This window comes from Prionailurus bengalensis, chromosome A3 (assembly GCF_016509475.1).
Source record: "Prionailurus bengalensis isolate Pbe53 chromosome A3, Fcat_Pben_1.1_paternal_pri, whole genome shotgun sequence".
Classification (NCBI taxonomy): domain Eukaryota; kingdom Metazoa; phylum Chordata; class Mammalia; order Carnivora; family Felidae; genus Prionailurus; species Prionailurus bengalensis.
Genome location: NC_057354.1, coordinates 120,861,890 through 120,883,721, shown reverse-complemented (window position 1 = coordinate 120,883,721; position 21,832 = coordinate 120,861,890). Strand labels below are relative to the sequence as shown.

At 51.7% G+C, this 21,832-nt stretch overlaps 1 protein-coding gene across 4 annotated transcripts in view; it reads right to left on the bottom strand.

Annotated features, from left to right (window-relative positions):
• ADCY3 (adenylate cyclase 3) overlaps positions 1 to 11,986 on the bottom strand; it is a 91,321-nt gene extending 79,335 nt beyond the window's left edge. The window contains exons 1-2 of one of the 4 annotated variants that reach the window (XM_043604397.1): positions 11,085 to 11,986; positions 9,743 to 10,571 (exon numbers count right to left, since the gene is read on the bottom strand). In XM_043604397.1, the coding sequence (XP_043460332.1) occupies positions 9,743 to 10,417 (675 nt within the window). In that variant the 5' untranslated portion in view covers positions 10,418 to 10,571; positions 11,085 to 11,986. The remainder of the gene's footprint in view (positions 1 to 9,742; positions 10,572 to 11,084) is intronic. The other 3 variants (XM_043604395.1, XM_043604398.1, XM_043604396.1) reach the window with 3 other exon arrangements.
• Between the last annotated feature and the right edge of the window lie 9,846 nt (positions 11,987 to 21,832).

The window sequence follows — 21,832 nt, the reverse complement described above, 5'->3', positions numbered from 1 at the left end:
ACTGGCCGAGAGAGAGCTCAAACAAACAATCCAATCTTACACCTAAAGAAACTAAAAAAAGAACAAACAAAACCCAAGGTGAGTAGAAAAAAGGAAATAATGAAGATCAAGACCAGAAATAAATGACAGAGACTGAAAAAAAAAAAATCGAAAAAAAAAAAATCAGTGAAACCAGGAGCTGGTTCTTTGAAAAGATAAACAAAATTGATAAACCTTTAGCCCGACTCATCAAGAAAAAAAGGACCCAAATAAATAAAATAAATAAATCAGAAACAAAAGTGAAGTAACAACGGACACCACAGAAATACAAAGGATTGTAAGAGAACCCTATGAAAAATTATATGCCAAAAATTGGACAACCTAGAAGAAATGGATAAATTCCTAAAAACATACAATCTTCCAAAAGTTAATCAGGAAGAAACAGAAAACCTGAATTGACCAATTACTAGTAACAAAATTGAATTGATAATCAAAACTACCATAAAATAAGAGTCCAGGATCAGATGGATTCACAAGAGAATTCTACCAAACATTTAAAGAGACAATACCGGGGCGCCTGGGTGGCACAGTCGGTTAAGCGTCCGACTTCAGCCAAGTCACGATCTCGCGGTCCATGAGTTCGAGCCCCGCATCGGGCTCTGGGCTGATGGCTCAGAGCCTGGAGCCTGTTTCCAATTCTGTGTGTCCCTCTCTCTCTGCCCCTCCCCCGTTCATGCTCTGTCTCTCTCTGTCCCAAAAATAAATAAATGTTGAAAAAAAAATTTAAAAAAAAATAAAAAAAAATAAAGAGACAATACCAATTTTCATCAACCTATTCCAAAAAATAGAAAAGCAAAGAAAGCTTCTAAATGTATTCTATGAGGCCAACATTATGCGGACACTAAAACCAGCCAAAGACATCACAAAAAAAGAAAGAAAGAGAAAGAGAGAAAACTACTGGTCAATATCCCTGATATACACAGATGCAAAAATCCTCAACAAAATACTAGCAAAACATATTCAATAATACATTAAAAATATCATTCACCACAATCAAGTGGAATTTATTCCAGGGATGCAAGAATGGTTCAATATTTGCTAATCAATCAACACAATACACCACATCAACAAAATGGATAAAAATCATAAGATCATCTCAAAGATGCAAAAAAAGCATCTGCTGAAATTCAACATCTGTTCATGATAAAAACTCTCAACAAAGTGGGTTCAGAGGGAACATACCTCAATGTAATAAAGGCCATATATGAAAAATGCACAGCTAACATCATACCTGATAGTGAAAACCTGAGTCCTTTTCTTCTAAGATCAGGAACGACACAAACATGTCTACTCTTGCCATGTTTATCCAACATGGTGCTGAAAGACCGAGCCATAGCAATCAGACAAGAAAAAGAAATGAGGCATCCATATGGGCAAGGAAGAAATTAAGCTGTATTTGTAGATGGGGTGGGGCATGGATGCTCTGGGCTAGGGAACTCCTCATCTGGGCTCCTCCCTAATGCTAGGTCCTAAGCCCACTTCTCTGGATTCCACACTTTCCTTGGGCAAAATGCACCCTCTCTGTGGTGATGGGGGCCATTTAAATGCTAATGATTCCCAAATCTGAAACTCTAGATTTCTCTTCTAAGCTCCAGATCTTGAACACAGGGCCTGGTGTTCAATAATTACCCACTGATGGCTCAGTCGGTTGGGCATCCAACTTTGGCTCAGGTCATGATCTCACGGCTCGTGAGTTCGAGCCCCACTCAGGCTCTGTGCTGACAGCTCAAAGCCTGCAGCCTGCTTTGGATTCTGTGTCTCCCTTGCTCTCTGTCCCCCCCCCCCCATTCATTCTCATTCATTCATTCATTCATTCTCTCTCTCTCTCTCTCTCAAAAATAAACATCAAAAAAATTTTTTTTCAAATAATTACCCACTGAATAATCTGATAGTTCTACCCAGATGTCCCATGGACACCTCAAACTGAAGTCCTCTTCTCCATCCCATTTCCATGTTGGTGGATGGCTCTCACGGCATCATGCCTGGATGATTTTAGAGGTCTCCTAATCAGTCTTGCCCTCACTCAAGTCCAACAGAATGACTCTTCTAAATGCAAATCAGATCCTATCTGCCCCTGCTAAAATTCCTACAATGGACCTCATCATTGTAGGAATAAAGGCCAAAAAATCCTTTAGCCTTTCTGCTATCTGGCTTCTCTGCACCTTGTCTCTCCAGCTCCTATCACCCACTCATGCTCCTGTCACAGAATAATGCTCACCAGTCCTGACCAAGTGAGAACCTCCTAGCACTCTGACTGAGAAGCCCCGCTCCCATTACTCCACTTAGCAAACTCCTACTCATCCTTCAAATTCCAGCTCAATGGCCAGCTCCTTAGAAGCCTTCTGGTTTCCCTAGGTAGGTCCTCACTAACAGGACTTGCACCATAGCCCATGAGCTCCTTGAGGAAGGGGCTAAGTTTTAGACATTCTCTGTATACTCTGACTAGATCAATGCTTACTACCCTGATGAAATGTTTGATAAGTGATGGAAGGAATTAAGTTTCTCCAACTACAGGAACAAGCAGAGAAGGTGGGATGGTAACAGCTCCAACTCTGCTCAGCCATTCTCCTAAATGATCTCACACAAATCATTTTTGTGCAAGGAGATTAGAATTAGGCCAACAGGATATCTATGACCCATTTTTTGGGCTCCTAAAAACCCTCCTCTATTGCTGTTTTTCCCTACACAAGGATATGAACAAGTGGCAAAGGAGTATTGATTAGCACCCCTGAAAGGTTTTATATAAATCTTTCTTTAAAAAATAATTTTTGGGGTTCCTGGGTGGCTCAGTGGGTTAACCATCTGACTCTCGGTTTCAACTTAGGTCATCATCTCCCTGTTTGTGAGATCGAACCCCACATGGGGCTCTGTGCTGACAGCATGGAGGCTGCTTGGGATTCTCTCTCTGGCCCTCTTCGGTTCATGCTCTCTCTTGCACTCCCTCTCCCTCTCAAAATAAATAAACTTAAAAATAATAATTCTCAAATCACTCGGCTTACCCTAAAACATTTCCCCGATCTTGGATCTAGCCAAAGATTTATGAAACTCTCAATGCGTTGATGGGAAAGGAAATAAAGGCAAAACCAGAGCAGGAATGTACATATTCAACATTTATAGAGCGAAGTCACAACCAAGGCACCACAAAGGGCTGCAAAGGAATTATATGATCAGTCTTAACCTCTCCTTGAGGCAATGACAACCTGTTAAGAAAGACAAATTTGACATGTTTCTGAAACATGTACATGAGCAAACTCCCACCTCCTGGGAAAGGAATACAAATATCAAAGCCAGGATGCTGATCTAGATGATGTGTGGAGAGAAAGGACCAGCACTGGTGCTGGGGTTGTGGTTGGACACAGAGACAGCTTCCCTGTAAATGGGCACAGTGCCCTGGACAGAGCAGGTCTGCACCCTTGACCAGAGGATTCTTCTCAAGAATATAATGCATGAAAAGCTCACGCAAATGAACTATGAGCCACTGTCTTTTTTTATGTGCGCTGCAGTTTCTAAAAATTTCTGAAAAATCACAGAAATGATGGATTTCACAGAGAAGCAATACCTTAAAGAAGTTATATTATGCCTTGCTCTGGACCACATTTCTAACTTTTGAAGCATCCTGTGGTCACATGGTATTTTGGTATCCCACCCAGACTCATGGATTTCTTTAACCCCTTCTCCCTACCATCCTCCATGTGTCCCCTGGTTTGGTAGGCAGCCTCAGAGGATGCCTGCTCTCCATCCCTTTCCTCCCTGTATGCACAGGCCACTCTCACATCAAGGGGTAGAAGGTCCCCTTATCTTGCATCCAGGTTAGCGTGACCTTCTTTGACCACAGTGACCAGTCTAGCCTCTAAAAACAACTCTGGTAGCTGCCATTTCCTCCCAGAGACCACCACACCTGTGAGGAAACCCAGGCTAACCACGTGGAGAGGTCATTTAGAGGAGCTCCAAGGCTCCAGGCCTCCCTAGAGCTTTCCAGCATAGTGGTCAGCTGAATGCCAATGGCTGAATGCAACAGCCCAGGCGGTCAAGTGAGTGACCCCAGCCAGTGCCACCTGAAACAGAAAAAACTGTCCAGCTGACCACAGTCAACCCACAGAATAAGATAGTAAGCTATTATTCTGAGGTTGTTACAGCAATAGATAACTGAAACACTTAGTAAATTGGATGCATTTACGTGCGGTAAGGCCAAAGAGAAGTGGGCCATTCCACATTAAAGAGTTTCCTAGAGAACCAAAATATCCAAACTAGTTTTTATCAAACTCTGGCCAAAAAGGTTTTTAGAATGCAATACCACACCCCATCTTATACTAAATGTAACTTAATATTTTCTTGATGAATGGGTCATCGCTGCAGAGACATCAGGAACTACACTGTCCTAGGACCTAATGAAATCTCCAGAAGTCACAGAAGTATGTAGGCTTTTGGTTGCAACCCCCATTCAATCTCTGGACAGCTCTACGCCTTGATCAGTAGCAATATGCCTGCCCCTAGAAACACCTCATCCTCTGTCGCATAGCGCCTTCTGAGGGTTGGGACCCTATCCCTGCTGGAACTTTAGCTCAACAGGTCTGAGGAAAGACAGTCTAACGGGTTCTTTTATGTTTGAAGAGAAGGAACTCTGTTACCTCACTGATCTGGGTTTGAATCCTGATCTGCCACCTGCTCGCTATATGGCCTTAGACCAGTCATGTCACTTATAAACATTTCAGTTTCCCCATCTGTAAATGAAAACAATATCTACCTCTTGCTGGGAGCTACTTACCAGAAACACACCAAGAGTTCAGTGAATGAGGGCATCCTGTCTATACTCCATATTCAGTGGGCCTGGCCCTGCACGTGGGGTTCCCCCTGAGCACACACAGCTGAGCGTTGGTCAGGATTACACCCACAGAAGCCTATCATCAAGAGTGCGTATCAATGGGGTGCCTGGGTAGCTCAGTTGGTTAAATGTCCAACTCTTGATTTCAGCTCAGGTCACGATCCCCGGGTTGCAGGCTTGAGCCCCGCGTGGGGCTCAGCACGGAGCGTGGAGCCTGCTTAAGATTCTCTCTCCCCATACCTCTCTGCTCCTCCCTTGTGCTTATTCATTCACCACATTCACCATGCTCAGTCTCAAAAAAAAAAAAAAAAGTGCCTATCAAGAGGACACAGTGGAGGCGGGGCCAGGGAGGGAAGGTCTGAATATGTATTCCGGGTTGGAACACCCTAGGGGGTTTAGCGTACAAACGTGAAGGAACTGGAGAACGAGAATGACCTTGGAGTCCTAGGAAGTCCACCTCAAGGAGCATTCACCAGGGCTGTTGGGCAGACCAAGTCCAGGGGCGTACGTGTGTGTGCATCCTGGAGTTTACAAAGCAAGCCTGGGGGCGGGGCAAGGGGAGACCCGGGCATGGATGCTGGGGTCCGACTGGCACTGCTACCCAGTCCCCCACTACTGGCCCAGCCCGAGGCTTTAGTTTACTCTCCAGGAAAACCAGCTAATGATAAAGTGCCAATTTAAAATAAACATGAGGGAGCCGATATTCATGGCCAAACATGAGTGAGGTAACGTGGTGAAAGTCAGGACCCACTGCATATGCACGACAAGGACGTACTAGAAAAGCTGTTCTCACACACAGGAGGATCAGAAAAGGCCACACACACACACACACACACACACCCGGGATGGGATTGAGGGGTGATTTTCTGCAAAGTTGTTTCCATGTTCAGTAATGCACTGTTCTTCCACAGCTGGATTTGATGCCTCCCCATCCCTTCTACACCTTTCCTTAGTATTCTGGTTCCTAAAACATGCCCAGCTGCGCACACGGCGCAGAGGGTTGACCCTTCTGTCCCACTCTGGGACGGTGGCTTTGCCTCCCCGCCCGTTTCCTGCACGCCTGCCTCTCTCACCCTGATGCCTCTGGTTGCTCAGAGCCCCCCAGCCTGCTGTCCTCCTGCCCCAATTCATCACATCTCATCTCACACATACCCACCCAGCCATGTCCCCACCAGGGAGAGTCCGTCATGGCCTCTCCCTTCCTTGTATCCAATTCCCAGGGGGAGACACAGGGGTACCTGCTGTGATATTTTAGGGCCTCCCACCTCTTGGTACCTTTCTTCAACACCACTCAGCGAACGCATTTCGGGGCAGCCAGAGAAGCAGGAAGAGGCTCAGAAGCCTGCATTCCAGAGGAAGAGAGGATCTCAGGGAAGCCTCTGGATATGTCCTGCCCCCTCTCCCCATCATCCCCCCTTCTCACTCAGCAGGGACCCCTCCCCCGTTATCCAGCCCCTCCACTAACTCTCAACCTCCCTGAGCCTCAGTTTCCTCATCTGTAAAATGGAGCCAGTAACATCCAGAATCAAATGGGATGATGTATATAGAACCCTAAACTCCAGCCTGTGGATGAGGGAGTCTGGAAGCATCAGCCCTCTCACACAATATCCCTCCCATAGCTGCCTCCAGCCCCCCCGGAGCAGAATGTCCATCCATGGGGTGAATGCTGTGTGATGTGTACATGTGAAGGAATTACACATCCCCGGCATATCGTGTTCCCATTTGTAAATAAAGGTCTTAACAGGCTATTAATTCCAAGAGAAAATTTTGCTCCCAAACAGCCTTTCTGCTATGAAATAGTTTTCAAATATTGTTCCTTGCCCCTAACCGGTCACAGACTCTTTAACAACCCCGCCAGAAGGGAACAGGTTTTGTGGACGCATTGAGGGTCTTGGGAATCGCCACTGGCCTCAGGAATGCTCCCTACCACCTTAGCTGCGTTTTCTGCCCACCCCCCCTTCCCCCATCAGCTGCTGCCTAGCCCTGCCCTGGACCCCATCCTGCTCCATCACATCACCCTAAGGGGCAGTTTGGGGCAGTAGAGGGCAAGTTGTGCCATAAGAGGAGGGTGGCGCCAGGACCCAGGCAAGGGGAGGGATGGCGGAGACCCCACTAGCTGCAGCTTGCTCCCCCCAGCCCAGCTCCCCTACACCCCCCAGCCTCGGACTGGGATTGTCTGATTCCCATTATCCCCAGACCCCACAGGCAGCAAGGCCCATACTATTGCTCAGTAATCTTCACTCATCCACTAATAAGTGAAACCCCAGCAACACCCCAATCCCACACCCCATCTGACAGCCCGGCTCGACCTACTTTTCTGGTCAGAACCCCAACCTTCCCGCCTCCTAGGAGAAGAGCCCAGGGCAGGCTGGATGTCTTGCCGCTGACATTTCAGGCTACCCTGAGGTCTCCCTGTCCCTGTCTATCCCCTACCCCCCACTAGAGGAGTATGGGTTCGAGAGCACGAAGGGTGCAGAGGAGGAAGCCATCGACAGTGAAAATGCTTCTTAGTGCTGCCGGTGGCAGCAGCAACAGGAGCATTCCCAAAGCCCCCGGACCCAGTGCCTGCTGGAACCCAATTCACCGCCCCCCACCGGCCCAGGAGGGAGTCACTGGCTGGATCCAACAGGTGATGGGCAAAGAAAAAGAAAAGGGGAGTCTTTAGGCAAGAGAAAGAAAAGCACGGTGGTGCTGGGGTCTGGAGAACATTCCTGGGGTTACCCTAGTTGGGGATCCGGCTGCCCCATTCTCACATCTCCGTCCCATCCTACCCTTGATCCCAGGAGGTAACATGGGCCCGCAGGAGCAGAGGGCAGGTGGGTGTTGCTTCATTACACAGCTGGAGGAGAGATATATCCAGTGTTCTCCCCACAGCGCACACAGCCACCTGGGGCTTAATTTCCACCACATTCAGAAATACTGAATGCAGGGACTCTGTGACTTAAGGACAACTTGGGCAAGTGGGTCTGGGAACCCAGGCACCTTTTAAAAAGGCACATTAGTTCCAAACAAGTGACTCAAACTTCTGGAATGCAGCCCACTGAAAGCTGGGGCCTCCTGCATTCTATCTCAGGCTCCCAAATGGACCTTGAGAGGGACCTCTTCCTTCCCCTCCATTCCCAAAGTCACATTCAGGGCACTGCTTCCATGCCAAGGCCATGCTCTCCTGGGATGCTAATATTGTTATCTTCTATTTACTTCATTTTCTTTTTTCCAGGTTTCCTAATCTTTTGGGTTTTTTGTCTCTTCTTAGCAGCACCCAAAGGATACCGGCAAATCACGAGTTTAGTGGCTGGGCTTCAAAGGGGAGAATTTGTTTTTGCTCTCTTAAGGGACAGCGAAGCATATGGGAAACTCCTGTGGTCCAGGGGCCCAGACAGGGAGGAAGATGCCAGAAGTGACTGTTTAGTAGAAAGTAACACTTCTGAGTTGGAGGTCAGACCCCAAAGGCTGCCATGCCCACCCGCCTGTCTGCTCTGAGCTGTGCTTCCTACCATTTCCAAGCAGGAATGACCCCTGCCACTCTTCCCCAGATAGCTTCCAGCAGGACCCTTGACTGGCAGAGGCACAAGCTAAAGTTCACGGACTCAAAAGTCAAGGTAGCAATGGCGGATTGTCACTTTATGTGAACAGGGCATCGGGAGAAAAACCAAGGGAACTCTTGGTGTACTCACGGGGCCCGTGCGCACCAGCCTGGGGCTGGGCTCCTGCAGAACGCACAAGGCTTCCTGAGAGAGGACCCTGCATGAGCAGGAAAAAGTTGAAACAGAAAACCTGTGTTTTCCTCTAACCAAGTGGGAGGCAATGGGACGGCTCCCTGGGGTTCTTGCATCAACCCCTATGGCACTGCTGGGCCCATGGAGACTCAGCTCTCAAGCCCAAGAGACCATGATAATGGCTTTGGCGGAGATGTAGCCAGCATCATGACATAGGAGGAAGAGCACTGGAACCGGAATCGAGACATGGACGCTCCAGGCATGTGATCACTGTAACTACTTATGCAGCCTCGAACAGGGCACTTTCCATCTCTGGGCTCACGAATAAAGGAGGCAGCAGGTAGGGCGCAAGACTGTGGAACTCATTAAGCCCCGCAGGCTCCTCCAGATGGGTTAGTAGATAAACTCAGATGCTGAGAATCACACCTCCCAGGAGCGATTAGTTAAGTGGTGGCCCAAACTCCACCCCTTCCAGCAGAACGCGTCCTCAAAGAACTAGCAGACCCTCCACTACCATGGCCAGCACGACTGTCCCCATGTACGTCCCCGCACCTTCCAACTGCTCTACACACCGTGAGCTCCCAGCGGCAGACGCAGGATCTAGGACCATCACGCCTTTGTGTTTCCCAGGGCATCTTCGCCCACATGCCCTCTGATCTTGAAAACAACCACTTATGCAGACATACGGTCCCCATCCGACAGAGGGGCACTGAGTCCACACAAGTCAGTCAACTGCTGAAGCTAGTCAAGGACAGGCTGGAGACCAGAGGCTAAGGGAACCCTCCCCTTCCCCATAAGAGGTCTTTCTGTTGGAGATCAAGGACAGAAGCAATGACCAGGACGACGCTGCCTTGGAACCAGGCCTAGTGGGCCTTCCTGCTGCCCACCTGGGCTGGACACGGGTGACAGAGTGGTCCTGAGGCCCAATGTCCTGACATCCTCCACTCCCTCAGGCCAAGTACAGAAAAGCTCCAGAGAAACTCCAGAGGTTGAGAGAGAGACGGTCTTTCTGTACAAGCAGCCCAGGGCCCCGGAGGCACTCCCCCAACATATGTGGACTCAAGGGCAAAGACAACAATGCCATCCCACCTTTGAAACTGGTACCACCTCGCAGGAGAGCTGGTGGGAAGGGAAGCCCCTGGGTGGGACTCAAGGCGGGACTCACCTCCCTCAGCAAGTGCCTGCCTTTCAGCCCATCCTGCTGCTGCTGGGCCACGGTGACCCCCAAGACGAGTGTGTGCACAACACAGGAGACCACGGAGATGATGACGATGGGGCTGAGGCTGAGGGGCAGCGTGATGAAGAAGGAGAAGACAAAGAAGGTCTGCCAGCCCACCGTGTCGCTGGCCGCATGCGCGCGGGCAAAGTTCAGGCCCAGGTAGGAGAAAATCTGGGCAGTTATCAGCAGCCACAGCAGGTAGGGCACCACTTTCCGGGTGACGCGGTCGGGGAGCAGCCCCTTTTTGCAGAGCACGAAGAGGAGGATGTCCAACAGCAATCCCATCCCGGCGACGACCAGGGGAGCCAGCTTGTCGCTGGAGTAGACCACTGCGCACATGACCACCACGTAGCAGTCGAAGAGGGCCGCAAAGACCACCAGCACCAGCAGCGTCTCATGGCGCTGCCGTTTGAAGTAGGTCTGGTACAAGTTCTCCAAGGACTCGGGCACGAAGGTCAGCCGCATGAATCGAGGCAGGCAGAGGCAGGATCCCGAGTTCCGGACAGAGATTTCATGGGTCCGGCCCACCCCGCGGTCGGGGTCAGAGGGCAGGCTGACCGAGTATTCGGCGGAGTACTCAGCCGAGTACTCGGGCTCGGAAAAGCCCTGGTTCCTTGGCATCCTGGTGACTGTCTGCTTCTACCAGCCCAGGAGAGGTGTACCGGGATCAGAGGAAGGGCTCTGGAACGGGCCGCCTACCAGGGCTCGCGAGGGCTGGCCACCTCCAGCAGGATGCAGAGCAGGTCTCCAGGGCACAGGCAGCGCTGATCTGGAACTTAGAAGGACAACGCCAAGTAGATACACGGCTCTTCATTCCCATCTGTGGTTTCTCATGACCCATCCTACCCCTCCCGAACGAATCGCTGCTGCCCGAGGCTCCAGGACCAGGGCCTTCTCCAGTCACCCCCACGCTCACGCCACCACCGGAACACACACACACACACACACACACACACACACACACACACACACTCATACCTGGTCCCGTCCTCACCAGTTTCCTGTCTGTGGCTTGCCAGAGGCCCGGCCACTTCTCCATCCCTCACACTCCGGGTCCATCTGTGTCATCCCTTCTCCCTCAGTCCCTGACTTCCTCACCTAAATTTCCAACAGGCCCAAGCCTTAGAATCTGGAGATTAAACGTGCCCGGGAGCAACCAGAGCCATCCCGGGGATTCCTGAATCTTCCTGGTGTTTACTTCCTTCTCCCACCCAACCCTGGGCGGCTCAGGCTCTCCGCCTCCGGGCACTACCTGCCCTCGGGAAGGCTGGCCTGCCCCTGCATTTACCTGTGCGGGAACTCGGGAGCCGCGTGGTCCGGCCGGTCCCCGCTCGGGCTGCGGGGCTGGGTCACGCGTGTGGCGCGCGGGGGCCGCGCCGCCCCGCCAGCGTCCCGGTCCCCGGCAGGAGGGCGACCCCCCCCCCCTCACCGTCAGGCCCGGGATCCGGCCGGGAGAGGCGCGGGGCTGCCCCTCAGCATCCGCGGGCGCCCGGCCGCAGGAGGAGGAAGACGGCGGGGGCTGAAAAATCGGGGGACGCCCGCCTCCGGGGCTGCGGCTCGCGGCACGGCCGGACCCCTCCCTCTCGCCCCCGCTGTGGCGGTGGCGGCGGCGGCGGCGCGGCTAGGGGCGCACCCGGGGCCCTCTCGGGCGGGAGCGCGGGCCGAGGCCGGGGCAGCCCGCCAGCATCCTCTGGGCCGCCCGCGCGCCGAGCGGAGCCAGCCGAGTCCGGGCGCGACGCGCTGCACTGTGTGAGTCCCCGCGCGGCGCCGGCGGCTCCGGGGCCACGCGCGCTCCAGGCCCCGGGAGGCGGGCGGCGCCCCTCCCTCCCCGCAGTCGCCGCCCTCTCGGCGAGCGCGTCCCGGAGTTGGAGGCGGGGGGGGCGAGCGCCCCGATCCAGCCCCGCGGCCGGCGTGGGGTAGGAGGCGGAGGAGCGCGGGGGCGAGAGTCGCAGGGGCCCCGGTGGCCCCGCGCCCCAGCGGCCGGAGGCGAGCTGCCTGCGGCTGCTGCGTGGAGGCGCCGGGGTGGGCGGCGGGCAGGAAGGATGGGCGAACCGATGCCCCCGCCTCCGCCCTGGGCAGGCCGGGTCTCGGAGGATGAAAGCCCGGGACGTGCCCTCCCGCAGGTGAGGCGCGCTCGCAGCACCCCTGCCGCCGCCTCTTTGGCCGCGGCTTCCTTCTGGGCGCGGAGAGGAGAGGCCGGGACTGAGGTTTAGGGCTGGCTGCCCCGCCGGGCGCGCCGGGCCTAAGTGTCCCCGCCCACCCTGGCAGTCCAAGCCTTCCGCCGAAGGGCCCGCAGCTGAGCTCTGTTTGAATTGTTCCTGAAGGAGGAGGGTAGGAGTGGCCCGGTAGGCACCTGGCACGTGGAATCGCAAGAGATCCGCTTCAGAAAGATCTCCCGTGCACATTCCACCTGCCTGAGATGGGTCTGAGTTTACAAACTCCGCTTAAAAACTAAAATGCTCCTGTGAACGGTTAAGCCTATTAGTCTCTTACACCTTAGTATAAATTACGTTTCTCGGCTTTGACAGAACACCTTGCCAAGATCAACCACAGACTTTAAGAATTTAGATAAAGGGAAAGGGGAACAAAACGTGTGTGTAGTGAGGGGTCGGGGGTGGGGAGTTGCTGAAGACTGCCAGCAGCATTAGGGAATGGGCTTCCATGGGGAGAGCAGAAGAAATGAGTCAGAGAGGAGAGAAACTCAGCCATCCAGGCCCTGGAAGGACAAGTCTCTTCGTGCCACTGAGAGTCATCCACGAATGCCCTTTCCAAAGCCTCAGCCACCTCACATCCCTCAGGAATAGATTCATCAGAGAATTGATGCTATCACAGCTGTTTCTGTCCTTCTCTCTACTAATTCTGAAAACTTGCCAACCTCAGTCCAAACCTGTCAGGGCATTGATTACCAAGGCGGGGGGGCATAGCATCAGAGTTTGGAGGAGCATAATTTGAATAAAACAGCACCTTTCCCCTTTGTTTTAATTTGTTTGGCGTTCCAAAGTTTTTTTTTTATTTTGAATTGTTACAGGATGTTAAAGGAGACATGATTTTTATGTTTAACAAAGGGACCTGTGTTAATAAAGGGGGAAAAGCCGATAAATACTGTTTGGGCCTGCTTTGGGACAAAGGACACCCACATTGCACCCTCCCCCTTTCCTGGTAATAAGACAATCCTTGGAGTTCTCCTGCCTGGCTTCCTACTTGGCAAGACCACCTCCAGCTCCCGGGCCATGTGGGTTCTTTGCTGGGCCTTTGCCCTCACGTCCCAGCCTTTGTACCACACTCACCTAGCAAAGGGAGAGTTTTCTGCACAGATACCCCTGGTTAAAAAAAAACAAAAACAAAAACAAAAACAAAAAAACAAGCCTGATTAACTGCCCCTCCTGCCCTAATCACTGGCCTACACTACTCCACTTCCTGACCTTCCACAATCCTCCTCTCTCTGCTGTGGACACCGATCAACAGCCGGGCCGGGCATCAGGGCAGGCCAGAGGAGCCACACAGTCCCTGCCCTCAGGATGCCTGCCGTCTCTGTGGGGGCACCAAATAACCAATTAAGACAGACCCTCGGCTGCACCCTGGTGGCAATCAGAGATGACCCGAAACTGGGCCTTTCAGGACTGGGTGGAAGGATCTGACTCGTTCTGAAAGGGGCGCACTCAGAGACCTGAAGCCTCTGACAAGGCTCCGCGGGGGAGGGGAGCGTCCGGAGCACATTCCCATCCCTACTCTGCTTTCTGGGTATGGGCTCAGCCCTTCCCTGGGGATGTGGGAAGCCCCATGGGCCTCCCTAGGAGCCAGAGGCCACTGAGTGAATATTCCAGAGCAGGAAAGCAGCTCAAGGTCCTGCATGCGGAAGACATCAGAGAAAACACAACTAGTGGGAGACGGGCAGCTGGCCCTGATAGCCTTCCGCAGCTTCTCCGGCACCTGGAGCCAGATAGTCACTGAATGAATGATTTCCCTAGGAAGAAATGGCACTTTGTACGTGCACCTCTTGCCCCTGAGGGAACCCATGGGCCTCATTCACTGATGCTGAAATGTCCTGGTCCAGGGAAATTAAAAATAACCCCACTCAAGAAAAGGGTAGGAAGTGTCTTCAGTTCCTAAGCTATACATTTTGTATCTATCTTAAAACACATGTACACACAGGCACGCACCCACGCAACCCAAGACCGTGAATGGCTGCGTGGGTGACTTGCCTAGGACGCATGTCCTAAACTGGGGACAGAACCTGGGTGTCAGCTGCCTTGGAGTTCTCCTGCCCGGCTTCCTACTTGGTAAGACCACGCCCAGCTCCTGTGTCAGCTCGGGTGGGTGTCCTGACTCCCACCCTAGCCCAGGACAAAGGATAGGTACCTCTTTGCTTGTATGGTTTGAGACTAGAGATGATTGCAGAGTGTTAATTGTTGTTGGATAAACAGGAGTGGTTTGGGCCCCTGGGGAAATGTGGCGGCTCCCGAATCTAGCAAACAATAGATCTGAGCAGAACCCTGGTGTCCTGGGGAAAGAGAAGTGGGAGGAAAGAAGATCATTAGCTCCTCTGGTGCTGGGCCCCAGGAGAGCCCTGTTTGGGGCCTTAGCTGAAGGCAGAGCCCGAGACCAGGGCCTGCATACAGCTGGTTTAATTGGACAAGTGATTCCCAGAGAAAGAAGGTGGGGAAGCCGGTAAATACAAGGGTGTGTGATGAGTGGTCACCACAGACAGTAGGGCTCAATCCATGAGTGCAAAAAGCAACTCAGAACTTTTCCGCTGGAGGGCTGGAAGAGGGGAGTATTCATGCACTCGCTTCCCTACACCACTGGGTACTTCCCGGTGTGCACAAGCTTCAGGGACGACGAGGCAGGGAACAAGACAGTGCAGAGAGGCGACATGCATCCGCTGCATGACAGAGTGGACAGGTGGGCCCAAAGGATGGGCAGACACCACACCACTGTCCCATAAGGGACCAGACCCCTTGTCAACTCCTGCCAACTCAGAGGTTTGGATCCTGTCACCTGGAGGAGAGAGTCACGTGATACAGGACAAAGCTGGCCCCTGCGCACTGGCCGTGTGTCCTGGCAGGGCAATGACCCAGCACTAACCCCTAGAGGGGGTCACTGGGAGGAAGGAGGAAATTAATGGGAACCCAAGCAGTTGGCAGATCTCCCCGGAGCAAGTCAAAGGGAGGAGCTCCCATCCCTCTCATGGCCGGATCCCCAAGGCACTCTGGCCACTTCTGTCCCAGCGTGACTGTTCCAGGGTGGGCTGCTGTCTCCCTCGAGCTGTCTCTGGTTGCATCTGGGAGCCTGTGTGATCAGTGGGCATGTGTGTGATCAGTGCGCACGTGTGTGATCAGTGTGCATGTGCATGAGGGTGAGCGTGAGCAAATGTGATGGGTGTGAGTGAGCATGTGTGATCAGTGTGTTTGATCAGCATGCACGTGGGTGAGTGTGTGTGCAGTGTGAGCACGTGCCCTGTGGGTGTGGCTCCAGCCTCTCCTTCTGGTCCCCGTGCCCCACTTGTTCTGTCCACCTGCACGGCCTACTCGCTGCCCTTGGATCTTTTGACCTCTCGAATAGGCAGATGGAAGCGAGTAGAGAGAGCACAGTGCTTCCAGACCCTGTGGTTTGTGTTGTCTCCTTCAGTTTTATGACGTAAGTACGAACGTCCCGCATTACGTGGGTGAGAAAACTGGGGCTCAGAGACCCCTCAGTTAGGGGCGGCAGAGAGGGGGCTGGATGCCGAATGTGCTCTTGGCCACATAGAAGTCAGGCTCAAGCAGGAATCCTCAAGAAGCTTCCTCCAGTCAGTCAGTTGCTGCCTCTCTAACCAAGGGATACTTGATCTTGGGGACCAGGTGCTTAGCCAGCAGCCAGAGGCAGCCTGTGGAATTGTGGCTCCCTAGATGGCAGAGAAAGAGACTCGAGGCATCATTCTGCCCCAGCCCGGATGAGGAAGCTGAGGCCCAGACAGGTTAAATTTGGGGAAGGCAAGACACATGCCCATGGAGTGTGAAGCAATGTGTGAATGCTGAGTAATCCCGGGGCCTCTGTGGAAATGTCACGTTTCCAAAAGCACTCAAGCCAGGGCCCCTCTGGGAAGAGGCACCATAGAAATATGTGCTAACAACTCTCTCCCTGGCCTGCTGGGGATGAGAAGGAACAGACAAAGATTTTAGAACAACAAAAGATGGCTAGAGAAGGCCCGGGTGGGGAGGAGATGGGGCCCCGACCTTCACCGTCCCTCTCACAGGTGGGAAGCCACAACACCCTAAAGAGCGAGGCTGAGACCCCTGGGGGGTCAGGCTGGAGGGGCTAAAGGAGTGCTGGTGAAAAGCCCTCACTGCAGATGAAAACAATCTACTGTCCCCATGTCTGCTTCCCCCCAGCCCCCACCTCCATCTCAGGAATCACCCTTGCCTCTGCCCTTCTCAACCCCCGGCCCATTCTCTACCCCCAAAACCAGGGCGATTGTTCCAAATCCAAATCTGATCTTGTCCCCATCTCCTTTGAGAATCCGGTTGCTAGCTGTCCCTGCCCCAGCTAAGAGGACTGCCCACCTTGCCACACACTAGGATTAAATAAGATAGTACTTATGAAGTGCTCAGCTATCACCTTGCCTTTCAAGTTGCACTAAAGGAACGCCAGTCATTTTTTACTTCGGTTGAATGGTGGCTCCCAAAAAGGTACATCGTGTCCAAATCCCTGGAACCTGTGAATGTGACCTTACTTGGATAAAAAAGTCTTTGCAGATGTAATTGGGTTATGGATCTTGAGATGACACCATGCTGGATTGCTTGGATGGCCCTAAATCCAAAGGTAAGTGTCCTCAGGTGAGACAGGCACAGAGGAGGAGATGATGTGTAGATGGAGGCAGAGGTTGAGGGGAAGGGGCCGCAAGCCGGGGAGTGCCTGGAGCCACCAAAAGCTGGAAGAGGCAAGGAGGTGTTCTCCCCTTGAGACTCCAGAGGACGTGCAGGCCTGCTGACCAATTGATTCCGGACCTCTGGCCTCCAGAATGGCAAGAGAATAAATTCTGTTGTTTTCAACCACCCAGGGTGCAGTCATTTGTTATGATACCCACAGAAACGTAAGACAGGATCCAATAGTATACTTTCTATACCTGTATTTAACACCTACTAGGATTTGTTGTAATTTTACATGACTGTTGCCCCACTCATTGGATTTTGAGCCCAGGGTCAAGATCTTGGTTTACTTGTATACCTGGAATGCCAGCCCCTGGTAGGTTATGAATAAACCTTGTTGAATTAATATAACAGTTCTGGGGAGCCTGGGTGGCTCAGCTGGTTAAGCATCTGACTTTGGCTCAGGTCATGATCTTGTGGTTTGTGAGTTCAAGCCCCGGATCGGGCTCTGTGCTGACAACTCAGAACTTGGAGCCTGCTTCAATCTGAAGATTTTGTGTCTCTGTCCCTCCCTCTCCCTCTCTCAAAATAAATAAACGTCAAAAAAAAATTTTTTTTTAATTTTTTTTTCAACGTTTATTTATTTTGGGGACAGAGAGAGACAGAGCATGAACGGGGGAGGGGCAGAGAGAGAGGGAGACACAGAATCGGAAACAGGCTCCAGGCTCCGAGCCATCAGCCCAGAGCCTGACGCGGGGCTCGAACTCACGGACCGCGAGATCGTGACCTGGCTGAAGTCGGACGCTTAACCGACTGCGCCACCCAGGCGCCCCCCCAAAAAAATTTTTTTTAATAACAATTCTGAGGCACCTGAGAGGCTCAGTAGGTTAAGCATCCAACTTCAGCTCAGGTCATGCATGATCTCCCGGTTTGTGAGTTCGAGCCCCATGTCGGGCTCTGTGCTGACAGCTCCTAGCCTGGAGCCTGCTAAGGATTCTGTGTCCTCCTCTCTCTCTGCCTGTCCCCCGTTCATCCTCTGTCTCTTTGTGTCTCAAAAATAAACATTAAAAAAAACTTTTTTAATTTAAAAATACAAACAATAACAATTCTGTTGGATCCTCTTTTCCATCTGCAGAGCTTCTTCAATGACCTGGAGGCATGCCAGGGGGTGGCAAAATCCACCTCATAGTTATTCCCAGACTTCAATTGTACTTGAAGTGATGTTTTTTCCCCTTGGAGGGAAGTCGAGTGATTTAACCGGCAAGTAATTTTAATCACGATTTTTATCGCGAAACCATCAGGGATTGATTGGGGAGCGGAACACATGAATTTGTATCCGTTCTGGGGTACAAGACAAGACTGTAAGGAAACGGACATAGGATCGTGCCTCCAGAGCTCGTGGAGGGCTCGTTCTCTCTGTGTCCAGGAATGCTGGAGACGCCCAAGGTCCACGCCGTTACCCAGGCCTGCGCTGCTGCTCTCCAGCCGCGTGGAGCTCTCACGGTTCCGAGCACGGTCTCATGCCCTCACCACTTTGCATATGCCGTTCCCTCTGCCTGGATCTCTCTTCCCTCCTGTTGTCCACCTGATACCCATCCTCAAAGACCCCCTTCCCATGCCATGTGCTCTGTGAGGTCCTCTCTCATTCCCAGGCAGGGGCGGCCCCTCGAGAACCGGTGTGAGGACGGTCTGCTCATCTGTCTCCCACTCTGGCGGAGTCTCTCAGGGGCAGACAGTGTGTTCTCATCCACCTCCTCAGCCTGCTTCGTCTTTCTTCATGGCACATTCTGCCTGAAATGACAGTGTATAACTGTTTGTTCCTAAGTCTTGTTTCGTCCCCATGGAATGTGAGTTCCGTTGGCAAAAACAAAAACAAAACAAAACAAAACAAAACAAAACAAAACAAAACAAAAAAACCCTGTTTTGTTTTGGCTTTTTAAACTGCTGATTCTCATGTGCTTAGCATCAAACCGGCCCATAGTATATGGATTCCTTTCCTATAGCTCCCATAACAAATTTAGGGTCTAAATAGTACAAATGCATATCATCTTACAGTTCTGGGGGTCAGAAGTCCAAAATGGGTTTCATCGGGCGGAAGTCATGGCTTTGGCAGGGCTTCGTTCTTTTCTGGACACTAGGAGAGAATCTATTTCCTTACCTTTTCTGGCTTCTAGAGACCACCCACATTCCTTGGCTCATGGCCCCCTTCCTCCATCTTCAAAGCCAGCAATATTACATCTCTCTGGTCTTTCTTCCATAGCCACATCTCCCCGTAACAGAGCCTGGAAAGTCCAATTTTAGGGATCCATGGGACTAGGTTAGACCCACCTGGATAATCTCCCCGTCTCAATGTCCTAAGTCATATTTGCAAAGTCCCTTTTGCCATGTAAGGTAACACACTCACAGTTTCTAGAGATTAGGATAATGACAGTTTGGGGGCCATTGTTCCATCTATCACAGTAGGCTCCTGATAGGATGGCCAGGCAATGCTGCCTATAGCAAGGATCTATATTAGTTCATGTCTCCTAAACAAATCTTCCCCAGATGTTTCTAATCTTGATGCTGCACAAATGTCACTAACAGGTTAAATCTGGAGATTGTAAAGCATCTTAAAAGTCCATGAATTGGGGCACCTGGGTGGCTCAGTCGGTTAAGCGTCCGACTTCAGCTCAGGTCATGGTCTCACAGTCCGTGAGTTCGAGCCCCGCGTCGGGCTCTGGGCTGATGGCTCAGAGCCTGGAGCCTGCTTCCGATTCTGTGTCTCCCTCTCTCTCTCCCCCTCCCTCGTTCAGGCTCTGTCTCTCTCTGTCTCAAAAATAAATAAACGTTAAAAAAATAATAAAAAAAGTCTGTGAAAAGGTGCTTTTTTCTGAGAGGAAAGAGGTCCTTGAAATCTTTTGATGCAAGAAAAAGCTCTAGAAGGAACTCATCTATCTGCCTGAGATCTTCCCTACCTTTATTCCATGTTACCTAATCTGCATTAACAGGACAGACCCATTGTTCCAGGAAGGCTGGTCGGGAACAAGAGATGCCTGAGATTTGTGGGATTCATTCCAAGACTCTCCAAATCCCCTTCATGCTGTCATTAGAATTGTCTTCCAGAACCACGGTTTAGACTTTGCACTTCCTCAAAAACTCCTATGGTTTTACTGTTTTCAGATTCGATTCTAAAGTCCTTAGCATCCAGGATATTTCTTGGTTGGGTCCTAAGCTCCTTATCTCATGTAATCATCACAACTGTTCTATGATGTAAATATGATTATTATGTCCATTTTACAGATGGGAAAACTGAGACTAGGTTCATAACTTGCCTGAGGTTCCACAGCAGATAAAGGATACTGCCAAGTTTGTACCCATGCACCTCACCCTAGGGCCTGGCATGCAGGCCCTGTGAAATCCGACCTGCCCAGCCTATCAGTCATTGCTGGAGGAATGATAGACTCAGTAGCCTGACCCCCTGCTTGGGTAGGGGTCAAGTTAGTGCCAGACCACAGGGTGTGAGTCAGGGGAAAGCAAAGCAGGAGAGAGACTAGGCCTTTGCCAGAAGATATGTCTGTTCAAATCCAGAGTTGTGTCGCTAGCCTGGGAGGCAGGAAGGAGCCCAGTCGGAGGGTGGAAAACCAGACAGCAGGCCCACAACAGGGCGACACCCAGGGGGACCCTGCAGCCTGCAGCCTGACTAGGAAAGACTCAGGTCAGCTCGATTTGCATGCTGCTGACCCATTTTCATATCTTAAAATAAGAAACATTGAGTATAAGCTTCCGCGATTATATTTACCAAGTCAGAGAAGAGTGAGGCCCAGGTCTGTAAAGCTGAGGTTTATCTGTCCCCCTTGGTCTTTTAAGGCACCCTCCCTTCCCTTCTCCCAGTGTCTGGGCCTCTCACCTTCTCTTCTTCTTAGGACCAGATCCCAGAGAGTGATCCGCCTGAAGCTGGAGAGATGGACACGTTACTGCTGAGGTCTTGAAGCCATCAATTCCGCCACTGCCTGCTCCCGCTTCTGAGCCACCTAGGAAGCGGACCCTGGAAGCAGGCAGGTGGGGCGCACAGGTCACCCGGGATGGAGTGAGCCAGAGCTTGGGGCTCAGACATTTGGCCACAGTCTGTGATAATGCTACACTCTGGACTTGAGCCCCTTCACCTAGCCCCAGGCATGGGGGGTGGCCAAATGTCCCCCCTCCAGGTGCAGAGCCTGCCCTGGGGATATGGAAGTAAGAGAACAAAATGCACCCTATCGCTCACTCAGCTAGCAAATGAGAACAGAGTGAGAGGGCCAAGCAGATGGGGCTCAGTTCCTGTTCCCCATTTCACCAGAAGAAAGTTACTGAAGCCAGAAGAGCTCTCCAGGGGGGTCTCTGTAGAAGCAAAAGAGGGAGAGGTACTCCACTAACAGCCATCTCTACACACGCGCACACAGACGCATGCATGCATGTGCACACATGCACACACAGATGCACACACATGTGCACACACAGGTGCATACATGCATGTGCACACACGCACACACAGATGCATGCATGCACACAGATACACACAGGCATGTACACGCATGCACATACAGATGCATGTGTGCATGTGTGCACATGCAGGTGCATGCGTGTATACATGCATGTGCACACATGCACACACACGTACACACATGCACACACAGATGCATGCGTGAATACACACACAGAGACACATGCAGGCATGTGCAGACACGCACACAGATGCACACATGTACACACACAGACACATGCATGCATGTGTGTGTGCGCACACACACACACCTTGGATTGATGGTCAAAGCCATGGGTCAAAGGAATAAGTCAGAAAGATGGTATTTCAGATTTCACTAAGGAGTAAGAAAGATGGTATTTTGTAGGCAGAGTGGCCTTCCCAGCACCACCCCTCCCCGATTAGATCAGAGCATACATGATCCAAAAGTACAGTGGAGATTGTAGAGGAGAGGTCGCTGCCTCCTGTGCAGGGCAGGCCCCTCCCCTTGCCCTGGAGCCCATCCCGTACACCCCACTCTGCTCCCTCCCCGTCTCTCCTGACTCTTCCCTGTCAACAGGCAAGGCCGCTCCCATCTTAAATCATAAACAAATGACAACCCTTCTGGGCTCTTCATTCCCTCTAGCTGCCACCTTATCTTCTTTCTTCCAGGTCAAGCTTCTTGCGGAAGTTTACTAAGCAGCATTCATA